This window comes from Eulemur rufifrons, chromosome 30 (genome assembly GCF_041146395.1).
Source record: "Eulemur rufifrons isolate Redbay chromosome 30, OSU_ERuf_1, whole genome shotgun sequence".
NCBI classification, from domain to species: Eukaryota; Metazoa; Chordata; class Mammalia; order Primates; family Lemuridae; genus Eulemur; species Eulemur rufifrons.
This window is the reverse complement of record NC_091012.1, coordinates 13,566,433-13,581,884: the sequence shown is the minus strand read 5'-3', so window position 1 is coordinate 13,581,884 and position 15,452 is coordinate 13,566,433. Positions and strand designations below refer to the sequence as shown.

Genomic DNA, 15,452 nt, shown 5'->3' with positions numbered 1-15,452 from the left:
AGGGGAGAAATCTTGTTAAACCCAGGGTCTTCTCTCCATTTGCGAAGACATACTTGTTCCTTCTCCAGAATGTACTGTGCTTCTTTAATAAACTTTGGCACTTTGCCTGCTTGCATCTGCTTGGTCTGCTCATTTGCTCCATCGACTCAGTACCAGTAACCATGTTTCAGTACTGGGAACCAAGAGCCAGGAACATGGAGCTGACATCTGGTCCCCACACCGACAATCTTCTACCCTCTACATGAGGGTTATGGAAAGTAACGTTTGCAAAATGATGATGGTCTATATAGTGAGTTGAATTGTGTCCCCAAAAAAGTTCATGTCCACCCAGAACCTGTGAACATGAGCTTATTTGGAAATAGAGTCTTCGAAGATGTAATCAAGTTAAAATGAAGTCATTAGGGTGGGCTCTAATATAATATAACTTGATTTCCTCATAAAAAGGGGAAATTTGGAGACAGACACATTCAGGGAGAAGGTCATATGACAACAGAGACAACAAAGATTTGAGTGCTGTGTCTAAGCATCTAAAAGCCAAGGAACACCAAGGAATGCCACCAACCACTAGAAGCTAGGAAAGACAAGGAAGGATGTTTCCCTACGAGCCTTTGGAGCGAGCATGGCCTTGCAAACACCTTGATTTTAGACTAGTGGACTCCAGAACTTATACGAGAATGCATTCCTGTTGTTTTAAGCCCACACGGTTTGTGATATTTTGTTCTGACAGCCCTAGGAAATGAATATGCTCTGCAAATTGATGATGGTCCATAAACTGTTCGTGGCCTGTGATAAGTGCAGAAATTGAGTGTGTAGGCAGACAGAGTGAGTGCATGTCTGCTGAATCTAATAATAAAAAATGTGGAATTGTATTTGGTATATCTATTTTCACTTAATCTTACTACTAATTTTAATGTATTTTTTAAAGTATCATTCCATGATGGCTTGGAGAGAGAGAGGGAAACAGAGAGAAGGTTCTCCACCAAAGAAAGTTGAGAAGTGCTACTCTTAAAAAACAGCTGGCAGAAATTCCTCAGATTTTCTGGTGCCGGGCTGGTGCTGTTTCCTATGGTGTTTCCTAGTAAGCTGTTGAACTGGCCTTTCCCTATAATTTATATTTCATTTTCATTTCAGGAGAAATCTGGGGAGAGGACTTAGATCCATGCCTTTAAGTCACAATTTGCCTAGAAGTTCTCATTGTTTACTGCTTTGTTGTATCAAAGTTAAAACAACCTTACTAATTATTCTGATACAGAAATAATACAATTTCTAGATTCTGAAAAGGTAGCAACAGTGGCCGTAACATTGTTTTTGCATATTCATAACTTACCTCCCCCACCCCACAAAAAAAGAGAGAGAATAGGATAGCAAAACCAAAAACCCAGGACAACATGCACAAGAAAACTAGGTCATCAGGTATCCCCTTGAACTCCAGAATCTGGACTGGCTGAGACCAAATCACATCCACCCACCCTCCACCTCAAGATCGTCCTGAAGGGGTATCTGGTGGACCTGGAACTCCAATACTTACCTACCTTCGGGCAATTCCAACTATGAAATTCTTTGTGGTTACTCCAAACACAAGACGATAGAATTAAAAGAACATGTAAATCTGTAGTTAACCTTTCCAAAACACAGAGACTGTAATTAGTAAGGTCAAGTGAGAAAAAAAATGATCAACCAGATTATTTCATCATATTTTACCCCAATACACGCAGACGGTTCCATTCAGCTGACCTTGGTGTCCAGGCTGTGGGTGTGACTGTGCCTTCCTCACAATAAAAATAACAGTCCAACATACAAGATGTCCTAAACATAAACCCTCTCCCACAAAGAATTTCCAGAGGAGACAATAAAGTTCAAAATTTTCCTAGCAAGTTGAAGTTCAAAGACATGGGAGAAAAGTCCAAAATAAAAGTCTTTTGAGCCGGGCGCGGTGGCTCAAGCCTGTAATCCTAGCACTCTGGGAGATCAAGGTGGGCGGATTGTTTGAGCTCGGGAGTTTGAGACCAGCCTGAGCAAGAGCGAGATCCCTGTCTCTACCAAAAATAGAAAAATGAGCTGGGCGTCGTGGTGTGCACCTGTAGTCCCAGCTACCCAGGAGGCTGAGGCAGGAGTATCACTTGAGCCCAGGAGTTGGAGGTTGCATTCAGCTATTATCACATCAGTGCACTCTAGCCCAAGCAACAGAGACAGACCCAGTCTTAGGAGAAACACTAAGTCTTTTGATCTTATGAGATAAAGTTGAAAGACATTGGAATCCCTAATCACTCTCTCCACCCTCCCCTGTGCTCGCATTCAGCTAAAGGTTCTGGATAGTTTGTGAGGCCGCAGAGTTCTGCAGTCTGGGCCACCATCCACAGGCATGGGTGCTGTTTATTCAGTGCCTTGTCAATTAGGTTATTTAAAGGCCAACTCACTGTGACTTTCCCTTTTTAAAGAATTCAAATAGTTAATAAGACTCAGTACCATGTTGCCCCAAATCCTAACAGAATCTGTGGCCGCTAACTGGTGTCTAATTGGAGGGAGAGGCAAAAAATCTGGGTAATTTTGACAGCTCTGGTACCTGAACTATCACTGCTTTAGAACACCTAGGTTTGCAAAGGCAGAAGCCCAGTTACTTAGGTCTCTTTTGAGGCGCCTTTATTCCAAAATGTTAAGTTTATATTTGAAACCTCTTGCTTTCCATTCCCCCCTTTGGGCCCCATGTGGCGGTAACCCTAGTCCTAACACTGCCTGCTGAAAGCCCCCTGGTCTCCGGGAGCAGACACCCTCGCTCTCCAGGCCGGGTCTCTCCCTCGGGCTCCCGGGGCGTCTGCTGTTCGCTGGCTCGGCTCAGGAAGGCTCGGTGACTTTATAACAGGCCCACACATTTCCCACATACAGGACAGGATCACCTCACGGAGCTTTTCCCAAAGCCTATTCTACGGGTGTTTAGGACAGTAAGGTTTCCATGGCCTCTGTCTCTACTAAAAGCAGAAGAGCTTTTGTTTCAGCAACTGTGGCCAAGATGAGAGGGGCTGGAGAGGAGGAAGGAGGAAGAGGAAAGTTGAGTGACTGGAAAAGTGCCACCTTGGGGTGTGGGGAGCCCCTCCGGGGGTGGAAGCAGAGGCAGAAACTACCAGAATGACTTAAGGGGGATTGCGTGTATGATTCTTAGCTCAGACGGGGCTGATCAGGGCTCCTGTTTCCTGTTTGGGAGTGTGGCGGAAAGGAGGCTTTTCTGAACAAGAGTGGCTGCCGCCGCAGGCTCCTGAACACGGGTGAAGCAGCATCAGGGGACGATGGCGCACACCAGGCTGAGAGGAAGTGACTGCTTTGCCGAGATGCGGACTGTGGTGCGGGTTGGACATTGGGCAGCACCTAACTAAATCAGGGTGTGGCGACACTTGCCTGGGAGATGTAAGTATTAGAGGAAGGTTAGGTCAGCTGAGCAGTGGCATTCTCCTCACTCCATTGCATGAAACAAGCCACTTTGATGGCTCTGATTATGCCCCTCCTAATTATTACAAACAACGGCAGAATCTGAGCGGGACAGGGGGCACGTAAAAGGCCACCAATCCCAGGCTCCATTGCCCACTTTACGCTCCTCTCTAGCAAGCCTTGGTCACTGGATTTGTTTTCTGCCTCTGGAATCAGCCTGCGGCCCATTCGCCTTCTGGTAATTGCACAGTGGGGACTGCAGTTTCAGCACATCTGACTTAAAAAACACGGTCCAGACCCCCACGGTATCCAAGGTTTCCAGTAAGAACGTAAGCCATCGGGGTTTCCAGCTGTGTGACCTGGGGACGGCACTCCCCTAGGTGGGTGGAGCCCAGCGCGGCCTCCTCCATGACCTCTCCTAGGACTCCCTGAGTCCTGCCTTACCGCCACTTGACACAAGTTACTAAGGACACTCCCTTCCTAGCAGCCAGCAGCAGCACTTCCGAGGGCTGCTCCCCGCGGTCCAGACAGGCTGGAAAGCCACGGTCTGGGCTCGGGGGAGCTGTGCTTCCTGGTCAGCGGGCTGCTCTTCCTTCTTCAGTTCTCACCAACAGGAGAAGGTCACAGAAGAATCTCCACTTCAGGCACTGATCTGCCCCTCCCAGGTAACCCTAGTCCTGTTCTCCGGTGCGGAGAGGCGTGAGAAAGGAGCAGGGAAGGACACACTAGCAGTCTGCACAGCCTGGCATGCTGGGCTCTGCACTGCGATGTGCTTTGTGCAATTTAAAAAATTGAGGAAACACTCCAACGTCGAAGTAATAAAATATTAATTAAATTATACTTTATGATTTGATTATGTTTCATTCATTTTTGTTTATGTATGTTATTAGCATTTATTTATAATTTATTTTTAATTAATAATATAGTGCATTCACACTGTGGAATGCAGCAGATAAAAACAATGCAGCCAGCCGATATGTGCTGACTGCAAACCTCCCCCAGACGTGTTATTAAATGACATATTACTACAATAATGACCGTAAGTTTAGTACACTATGATCCCATTTAATGTGTGCTTTTTTGTATTTTTTTTTCATAGCTCCAAACAGTCCTTGGCTATTTGATGTTTTAATGTGTGAGTGTGATGAGTATTTATGTGCATATGTGGTATGTGTGTGCTTGTGTGTGTGTGTGGCTGTGTGTGCAAGACCGTGTGTCTGTGTGTGTGCTTGTGTGTGTGTTTGAGTGCATGAGTGTGTGTTTATACCCACAGGAAAGCTGATAGGGAATGCTAAGAATGCTTCTCTCTGAAGAGTGGGGAGCAAAGGAGAAGTAACTTGCATACCGACTTCCACCTCTTACTTCATAAGTGTTGGGTCATGTGCGACTTTTACTTTCATTTTTGTGCTTTTCAGTATTTTCAGTAAGGTTTAGGGCCCAAATAAAACAAAGCAATGCCCACATTTCTGCAGCAGTGTCATGGGGGCAAGGAGTGGAAGTGATGTGGTGTGGCAAAGCCAAGCGTATGAGCCCGAGGAGGGCAAACATGAACCCAGGAAGCACATTCTCACTCACAGACAGAGTTATCAAGGGGCACTGAGGGTGGGAGGCTGGGCTAGGTCACGGGAAGGGGTTGGGCTCAAGCTGTAGGGGCCCTGTCTGGAGGGATGCTGGTCACCCTGCCCTCTGCCAGTCCTTCCAGACTGGGCTCCTGTGATGGTAGTGGGGAAGATGGCAGAGGGGGGAGCCTGGGCTGGCCGGGCTCTGTCAGGCAGGGACTCATTGTGATCTCTGGGGAGGGCCAGTGATGAGGGCAGGAGCAGGAGGTGGGTCATCAAGGGAAGGAGGCTTTGTGACCATCTGCTCTACAGTGAGGAGTGGGCACATTGCCCTCTAAGGACCTGTCCAGCTCAAAGACTGCAGGTGCCCTTTAGGTAAGTAAAAAACAAAATAATGCTCAGAGTAACACAAAAGTGGCTGGGAGGCTGGAGGAACCCCCCTCTATGCCAAGCAAAGCTATCCTCCAAATGGGTTTTCTAGTTTCATTTAACCCACTTTGCGCATCAGTGATCCCAGCAGAAATGGCATGCCCCTAAAAAGTATGCTCCTTTAGGAGGCAAGTCCACTTCTGCAGGGCCCTTAAGTCCTGCTCATTCTTTTTTTTTTTTTTTTTTTTTTTTTTTGAGACAGAGTCTCGCTCTGTTGCCTGGGCTAGAGTGAGTGCCGTGGCGTCAGTCTAGCTCACAGCAACCTCAAACTCCTGGGCTTAAGCGATCCTACTGCCTCAGCCTCCCTAGTAGCTGGGACTACAGGCATGCGCCACCATGCCCGGCTAATTTTTTGTATATATATTTTTTAGTTGTCCATATAATTTCTTTCTATTTTTGGTAGAGACGGGGTCTCGCTCTTGCTCAGGCTGGTCTCGAACTCCTGACCTCGAGCGATCCACCAGCCTCGGCCTCCCAGAGTGCTAGGATTACAGGCGTGAGCCACCGCGCCCGGCCATCTGCTCATTCTTGATTTGCTAAATCTCTAGAATCTTAGGAAACCTTCTCCTCTTCTCCAACGCTGTAATGGAGATATGTCTGGGAAGAAAGCAGAGGCTAAAGACAAGGCTCCCTACTGGTAACGTGGGTCCTGCCAAGGGAAGGAGGGAAGCAAACAGCTCCTCGAAGCCTGGGAAGCAGACCAGCCAAGTGTGGTCCCACCGGGCACTCAGCAGCCCATTGTCCTGAGACTATTCCCTCCCTGACTCTCTCCTTACTCTGTCCTGTGACCTGGCTCACCCCTTTGCCCTCTGCTCTTCTCACTCTGTGCCCGACCCTGTGCTAACTGTGGAAGACGCATAAGTGAACAACAGGCACTTGTTAAACAAACATTTATTGATATTCCCAATATGTTCCAGCCACTGTTTGAGAGGCTGAACAAGACACCGTTCTTGCCATAATGGAGCTCATCGGCTGTTGGGGTAGACAGAGAAATAATCAAAGAATCACAGGACTCAGGGATAAATAATATGATTGAGGAAGCCCAGAGTGCTGTGGGAACATAGGGAAGGGCCTCACACAGCCTAGGGGTCAGGGGAGGTATCTAGAAGGAGGTGACACATAATGCAGGGCCTCCCTGCAATTGAGGCAGGGACATAGGAGAGGCAGCTCTCGAGCACTCTGTTCACAGCTTGTCACCTGCAGGAACTCCAGGCGTTTGGAGGCGGTAGTAAGGGAAGAACAAGATAGCCAATGCGCCAAGTCAAAAGCGTCTAGATCCTACAAGAATCCCCTGCAGCTCACTGAGTCTGCAGCTTCCCACCCCCACCCCAGACAACTCTCAAACTGGAGATCAGCTCTGACAGAAAGACTGTCCTTGGAGTCCAGGAAAAGCAACTTCCTATTTAGAGTTCGCTCGTCTCAGGTCGTTTTTGTAGTAACTCGACAGGTGAACAAAAGTGACGTCACATGAGCAGGGCTTCATTCTCAGTGAGCAGAGGGCAGAATTCAAAAAGCTAGTAGCATGAAGACAAGGGCTGATCCTGGAAAAGGGGCCTGGAGGGCCTGGAGAGCTGGCTACACTTCCATCCCTGGAAAGGGCTTCAAGGTTTCCCACAACTTGGAGAATTGCTAAAAAAAACAAAAAAACTGACCTTTCCATCCTAGGAGTTCTACAAAGAAGAATATAGGATGGACCCACAGCAGAAAAACCACACCTTCAGCTCTGAGTTTATTATATTGGGCTTTGGGGACCTTGCTGAATTGCAAATCCTTGTTTTTGGACTCTTTCTAATCATGCACCTTGTCACCCTAGCAGGGCACACAACTATTGTCCTCATCACCCTCATTGATTCCCGCCTCCAGACCCCCATGTATTTCTTCCTCCGGAACCTGTCCACCATTGAAATTGGTTATATACTGGTTATTGTCCCCAACATGCTGGCCAATTTCCTTTCGAGGAACCAGCGGATGTCCTTCCTGGGCTGCGCCCTGCAAATGCACCTCTTCATCGCCCTGGGTGGGGCAGAGTGCTTCCTCCTGACCGTGATGGCCTATGACCGCTTTGTGGCCATCTGCAACCCCCTGCGCTACGCTTTCATCATCACCAGGGCCCTGTGCCTGCAGATGCTGGCTCTGGCATGCAGCAGCGGCTTTGCACTCTCTCTCACTCTGACCACGCTGATCTTCCTCCTGCCCTTCTGCGGGTCCCATGAGATCAATCATTTCTTCTGTGACATCCCCGCTGTGCTATTCCTGGCCTGCTCAGACACACAAGCCAATGAGATCGCAGTCTTCCTCGTATGCATGCTCATCCTGCTGATGCCCTTCTTGCTGATCCTGCTCTCCTATGGGTTCATCATCACGGCCATCCTCAGAATCCACTCAGTGGAGGGCAGGAACAAAGCTTTCTCCACCTGCGCAGGGCACCTGCTGGTCTCGCTTCTGCACTATGGCTGTGCGATATTTATCTACATTCGCCCCAAGTCATGCTACAGCCCAGAACAGGACAAAATTGTGTCCTTAATCTACACCAACGTAACCCCCATGCTGTACCCTCTGATCTATAGTCTGAGGAACAAGGAAGTGAAGGGTGCCGTCAGGAGACTCCTGGTGACGAAGCAGCAGCCCAAGGCAAGTTGAAGGGAGGTCAAGGCCCACCAGCCAGGCATCTCACTGTGCACCTCGTGGCTCCACGCCTCCCTTTTCTCACTGCCTCTTTTTCTGTGATCAGAACGACAGAAGGAATCCTAAGATTTTCTGAGATGCAGCAGTTCTCAGGCATTGACGGATGTTTTACTGTCCCTTCATGAACAGTTCCATCCATCACCCACAGCACTGTCAGAGACGTGGACACGGACAGGCAGAGGGTCATTAGATGACCAGAACAAAACATTAAACCAGCCACTTCTGTGGCCAAAGAACTAGCAGAGATAGAAATACAAGGAACTCCCAGATCCAAAGTAGGTAGTCTGGATGAAAATGCAGAGCCAGCCCAGAAACTGAATTCCTGCACCATGAGAAAATGACCTAAAGATCACTAGAGACACACGAACGCAACCCGGAGCAGCAGCATTGAGGACTCCTCCCTCAACCCACGCACCATCCTCACTGAGGCACTTCAGCTTCTGGGCCAGCTGCCCCTCCTCATCCTTCAAATCTTGGTGAAAGGGCCACTTGCTCCCAGAAGCCTCACGTGCTTACACATCATCTAGCACTGAAATGGCTTGTCTCCCCGAATGGCCTAGAGACTCCTTGAAGATGAGAACTATGATTAATCTCTGTCACCCCAGCACCTGGCACATAACAGATGCTCAATAAATGGTAATTGGTCAGGTGCAGTGGCTCACACCTGTAGTCCTAGCACTCTGGGAGGCCGAGGAGGGAGGATCGCTTGAGCTCAGGAGTTCGAGACCAGCCTGAGCAAGAGCAAGACCCCGTCTCTACTAAAAACAGAAAAATTAGCCAGGTGTGGTGGCATGTGGCTGTAGTCCCAGCTACTCGGGAGGCTGAGGCAGAAGGATTTCTTGAGCCTAGGAGTTTGAGTTTGCTGTGAGCTAGGCTGACACCACGGCACTCTAGCCCGGGCCACAGAGCGAGACTCCGTCTCTAAATAAATCAATAAATACATGGTAATTGAACTGAATTGTAAGCCCCCATGAGCCTTGGCACAAGAATGTCTTCAGACCTCAGCTGGTAATGGAATGAAAACTTTTAGTATGTTGCTGGGCTGAGGCCTCTGTGACCTCAGGAGAAAGTATTTACTGGCCTCACTCCCACCCCATAGGCTGGGCTCAGTGCCTTGGATCCCTGTGTTTCCTTCAACCATGACACTTAGCAGGAAACATTTCTTCAGTGAATGAATGAGTCCCTCATGTGTACCTGGCACTGGGCTTGGCACTAGGCATACAGACAAAGCCCCTGTCCTCAAAGAGCTCACAAATTATCCTGGGCTATCAGACACTGAAACAACTCATTTTAATACAGTGGCTACCTGCTATGCCTTCACAGGAGAGGATGAGTCATTTCTACCACCAAACCTCGGAACACCCACATGCTGTTAAAAGAGTCAGGAAGGAGAGAGCCTGAGTCCTTGATGGACCCTTCATTGGGCAACTAAACCAACACCAAGACCACCTCCCTCTGGACTTCGTGTTCTATCAACAATACATTTCCTATGGTTTGAACTCAAAAAGCATTCCTAAATGAGGCATGGGGGAACCACAAGTACCAGCTATTTCCAACCTTGCCAGCTGTCCTCAGTTCACTTTGCCTGCCACCTCCCCCATCATGCCTAGGGAATGACCCTGCTGCAGGAGCCACCACTGAGGCGCTCCTTCCCAGATGGGAGTGGTAGACCTTGAAGGGCAGGCACCATCTGGTCCTTTTTCCTGGTGCCCAGCCCTGCCTGCTCTTTGGTCAGTGACAAGGCAATGGCAAGTCAGTGAGAGAAGACGATGACTACAGTAAAGAATCCACTATAGGCTCTGCCTGGGAGCTCACAAACCAGTGCAGGAGACAGAACAGCAAATACCTGGTGACAGCCCAGTGCTATCAATATTACGCCCAAAGATAGACTCAAGTTGCTATCAAGTGAGGCAATACTATTCCACATCTCCTGGAATTGTGGTGAGGATTGCATGGGGAGTGACACATGGCCAGGACGCAGTGAGGATTAGCGGCAGTTTAGGGCAGCACTGGGCCCTTCCATGTTGCCCTGCCCCGTCAGGCTGCAAATGGGAGTGCGAACAAGAGAAGGACAGTGATCAAAATAACAGCTGTTTGGTGCTGACACCACCACTCCAGCCCTTTGTGGACCCTGTCCTTCAGGGCCACATGATGCCCTTGTAGCCTGCAGCGGGCACCCCTTTATTTGTGCAAGCTTAGGTGGATGCCGCTTCTGCTATCCTGTCAAGAAACACTAACTCCTACTGCTTGCATCCCTAAATCCTCCCCTACTTTCAAAATAAACTAGTAAAATGTTGGCAACTGTTGAAGCTGGATAAAGGGTAGAATTTTTTAAATATTATTCTCTCTCCTGTGTGTAGATATGTAATTTCCATAATAAAAAGTTTTAAAAGTTAAAGACTCCTGATTGGTCCTCTTTGCCTAGCAGTCCACCCCCCCCCCCCATGGCTTAGAAGGGCCGCCTCATCCCCCCATTCATGCACACACGGGGCCTTGGGGGAAGCACAGGGAGTCAAGCCGTTCCCAGGCTGCGAGATAAGGATGTGGCAACACAGGGGGCTCCAGGGAGGAGGGAGAGGCCCCTTCCAGTCAAGGGGGGTCATACATCAGGATGGGAGGGGTGAGAAGGGGATGGACACCATCAAAAGGGCCATCAGTGGCAGGTGGCCTCCCAGTCCAGGCAGTACCTGGGGGAGCAGCTGAGCTGCTCAAAGCAGAGCAGCTTCCCCTGTTCCCAGGTTGGTCCTGGCCCCCAACAGCTGCCTTTTGCTGTCCCCAAATGGCAGGAGGGAGGGAGGGGAGGGGGATCAGAGATGACCAAGGGCACTAGGCCAGGACACAAGGCCAGCCAAGGCTTCCCACCGGGCCCTGACCCCGAGAGTCCTGGGTCCAGCAGAAGCGCCCACAGTGACATACACAGGCAAAAAAAGGCCTGGCCCCCCCACCTCGGTCCATATTAGGCCAACCTGTGCCGGGCCCATCTCCCTCCCAAGAGCAGGTGGGCCCCGCTCAGGCCAAATCTCTAGGGAAGGGGCCCAGGAATCTGCAGATGAGGGGAGAGGCTGTTCTCGTCATATAGGTAAGAGATGATGTCTAGGGAGGGTAGACAGGACATGTTGAAAGGAATTGAGTAGATGGAAAGTGAGATGAGAGTATGGGAGGCCGAGGAAATGCCTCCCAAACAAAGGAGACAAAGAAGAAAGGAGAGGGAAGCGTTTGGGGAGTGGGGGAACAGACAGTGAGGTCAGTTGGGAGTTGGTTGGGTTTGAGGTACCTACAGGGCTTCCAAATTCATGCGGCTATACCAGTTTGAAGCTTAAGAATTCAAGAAAGATGTTGAGTATCTGGTAAAAAGATCCTTGTTTAACTATCACCTTCCTTGAACTATACACACTGGCCCTGTCAGCTCTGAGGCTTAATCATTACAGATTATGCCTTTGATTGAAAATATATTTAATACATTCCAAACAAGTTATCTCTGATTCAGAAACACAAAGGCTTTGATTGCCAGAATGTTTAGGACTGGCACTCTGGAGAGGAGGGGCTGTTATTTGCTGAGCACCTCTGTGTGTATGATGTATTTTTTGTGTTCAAGCACACATGTGTTACACAGGAGCACTTGGAAGGGGCAGAAGAAAAAATATTTCATTGTGTAATATTAACAAAATGCTGATGAATCAAACTGTCAGTAGCCCTCTGGAGGAATAACTTTCAGGATAGGATGAACACTGTGTGTAGAATTTAGAAAGGATTGCTTTTTGGAAGCAGCTCAAAGCCACAGAGAGAGTAGAGTGGCATGGCGTTGGCCCCATAGTGTCTGCCCAAGGCCCAGAGGCTCAGTGACTTCAGAGACTACTTCATAGCATAGTCCTCCTCATTGCATCACGAAAAAGTGCCAATTAAAGGAACTTTCAGAGGAAAAATACAGCCTCCAATGAATTGAACAGGACAATTAAAACTTCAGCAATGTAGTTCACTTGGGAACTAATTAGAAGATTTTCTCAACAATAATTGATGAATACATTTCTTAATTTTCTGCTTACTAATGAAATATGTGTTCACTATAAAAAAAATAGAGAGAAAATATGGGCAAGTTTGGAAAAGAAAATAAAAATCAACCATTATCTCACCACTAAAGATAACTATAAGGAGAATGTGGTATATTTTTGGATAAATGAGTTAATTCCTGCTTAGTGTTTAGAACAGTGACTGAAACACAGTAATCACTCAATAAATGTTATTGGTTATCATTATTCCATTCCTAGTAGGCTTAGAAAAGTCTTTTCCAATCCAAAATCAAATAAAGTTCACCTAAATTTTCTTCAAGTATTTTTAGTTTTTTTGTGCATATATTAGCTGAATACATTTTAATTATACACAATTCATATAATATAGAAATATTTCCACACATCCTATTCCTTTATGCACCACCAGTGCTTTTACCAAGATATGTAATAGCAGCTTAGTAAGTCAGCACTTACTTGCCCGCTCCTATTACTATTCATTTGTTTCATTTCATTCATTTGACTGTCACTTGCACCTCAGAATTGTCCTCCAAAGAGTGAGAGACTGAGGCATTTATTCAGTGATCTTGGCTGCATCGCGGGAGGGCTGTGTCCAAGGGCACAAATTCCCCTGCACTCCCAGGACCACCCTGTGCACAGGTTGGGTAGGGGACAGAAAAAGGGAGATGTGCTGGGAGCTGGAGGGAGCGCTGTCACAGGGCACAGAGGTGCCCACTCCAGCAGTTCAGAGCCAGAGGGCATGAGGAGAGTGCAGGGGGCCCAGAGGCACAGCCTGATTGAAGATGTAGAAAAGTGTCTACGGGAAATATAAAGGTACAGGAATATAGGCAGGCTGCAGATGACGGTGACCAGAAGGGATTCAAGAGATGTATAGAAAATACAGGAAAGAGCTTGAAAGTCGAACTCTTTGCTTGTCGCCCTGCACCAGCCTGCTTTTTTCCTTGATGGCCACGTCTCGGTAGAGCCCGGTTATGCCAAAGCCTGGAGGTCCTCCTTGACAACACTCTTCATCCTCCACATCCAGCGTGCCTTAAATCTGGGGCTCTGACAGGCTAACGAGATCTTTCCTGTGTTTTCTATATACCTCTTGAATCTTTGCACCAACCCTTCCTTCCCTGCTCGATTTGCTCCTGTTATCCTTTTCTCCCCAAGTGTGTCAGCTCCGGGGGGACCAGGCTTTCCGGCTGCCTTCCCTGCTCCCTTCCCAGTTCCTGGACCCCGTGCTGGGCGCAGAGGCCCTCAGAACATGCTGGCTGACCGCAGCAGCTCGAGCTGGGGGAAGGCCCCCCTCATACCTCCTGCACCCCGTCCCCTCCCAGAGAAGCAGAGGCAGCAGGAGGAGGCACCTTTGGAAAATGACATGTTTTTTATTGCTATGTTTGCAGTGGCTTTTTAGCACAGTAAGAATGTCCCCGCAGGCCAGCCGCCCTCACCCAGCCCCACCCCTCCAGCGTATGCCCCAGTGTGGGCAGCCGTTCTGGGGGCCACTCAGCTGTCTCAGGGCTAGTCGTGACACAGACGTAGGTAGGTTACAGCTGCTACAGGGAAGACTTGAGATGTGGCAAGTGCATCAGCCTTAAGCTTGGAGGTGGGAGCCATGCCCGGATCCCCTCCCAGGGTCGTACCCATCTACCACCCCTGCAGTCGTGCCCAGCCCAGGGAGCAGGGTGTGGGCAGGCCTGAGCATGCCAGGTCAGAGGCCCAGGGTCCCCGGGACAGAATACTGCAGCCTCTCGCCCCACAGACTTGTGGATACAGTGTGGAGACAGACACACAGCTCCCAGGGCAACGCTGCCCCCGCCCTGCCCGCCTCCAGCTGTACCTTTCCTGTTGATCTGACCCCCTTCCAGACACAGAAGTACACCAGCACCCAGCAGGCCAACAGACACAGGGTCACCTCCCAGTTGAGGGCCCCTGGCACCTCCAGCCCCCCAGACAGCCACAAGACTTTGTTCCTAGGGGAAGAAGACGCCATGAGGGCTGTGCCAGCAGAGGACGGACGAAGCCACTGGAATCCGCTCTGAGGGGTCGTGGCTCCTCGCTCTGGCAGCCCTCGGTCCAGCCGGTCCCTCCCGTCGTCCACCTGGGCCAGGCCTGCAGGCGGCACGGTGTGCCTGGCATCTGGGAGTCCATGGCTGGCGGGAGGCGGTGGGGCCCCCAGCTGATTCCCGAGTCCCAGGCCCCAGGGCCCAAGGCCCCCACCCTACTCTGCCCCCCCACCAGGCGAGGCGGGCACTAGGGAAGGGCAGTGAACCCTGTCGCTGAAGGAGCAAGGCCCGTCCGAGCCCCAGGGACTAGCCTGGGTGCTCCCCGAGGACAGGCAGGGACTGGGAGTGACTGCTCCGTATCCCGGGGCTCGCGTGCACGCGCAGGGGAGACCCTGGGATGGGACGGGCCAGGCCCAGGGGCGCCCGACCCGCTGCCAGAACGTCCCGACGGGGCCCAGTGGCAGAAGGAAGCAGCCGGGTGCCTGAAGTCCTCAGCACAAGCCGGTTCGCACAGGCACACGGGGGAGCCCTGGTCGCGCCCGGCTTTTAAGTGCGCAACCTCGGAAGGGCGCCTCAGTGTTCTCCTGACAGGAACCGACAACAGGGAACCGGTCACCGGGAGGGGTTGGCCCTGCGGGCATCGGCACCGCCTTCCAGGCAGGCCGGCGGAGCACGCGCGCTGGGCGGGCTGGGCGGGAACCAATCACGTGCCCAGCGGCCTCACCCGGGGTCTCCAGGGGCGCAGAACAGGGCCGTTTGCGCAGGCGCTCTCAGGAGCCCAAGGTGAGTCACGCGCTACCGGTGGAGCTCACAGGTTCAGAGGGCTCTGAGGGCGAAGACAAAGGTTGGGGAGCCATGTCGGCTGCAGACCAAGGTGCAGGCGGTGCAGCAGGCCATGCTGAAGGCCAAGACGGACCAGATGGCCCCAGAGGCCATGGAGGCCCAGGCGGCTCAGGAGAGACGGGGGTCGCTGGCGGCAGAGCTCCACAGTTTGCACAAGTACAGGGAACCACAGGCCCCGGTGGACACGCAGCCCCGGGGCCCAGTGGATCTGCTGTGTCAGCCCTGGATGGACACACCGAGCCCACGGCCATAGAGCCAGGAAGACGACAGCTTCTGTTGTATCCTCTTCAAAGAGGTTGTAGTGGCCCGGGGCCCAGCAGATGGGCTGGGAGGGGTACCCTGGAAGGGCATGGAGGAGTCAGCTTGGGGGTATAGCAAGGGAAACAGTGGGGAACCAGGAAAGCTGGAACGGGTGGCCTGGGGACATGGGCCAGTGGGCAGGGAGACAGCCTGAGGGGCCTGAAAAGGGGGAGCAGACTGCAGGCACGGTGAGTTGGCCGTGG

At 50.6% G+C, this 15,452-nt stretch overlaps 1 protein-coding gene across 1 annotated transcript; it reads left to right on the top strand.

Moving 5' to 3' along the window:
- The first annotated feature begins 7,097 nt into the window (after window positions 1-7,097).
- Window positions 7,098-8,048, top strand: LOC138378756 (olfactory receptor 10V1-like). Its single transcript, XM_069464130.1, has one exon. The coding sequence runs from the start codon at window positions 7,098-7,100 to the stop codon at window positions 8,046-8,048; it is 951 nt and encodes a 316-aa protein (XP_069320231.1).
- The last annotated feature ends 7,404 nt before the right edge of the window (window positions 8,049-15,452 follow it).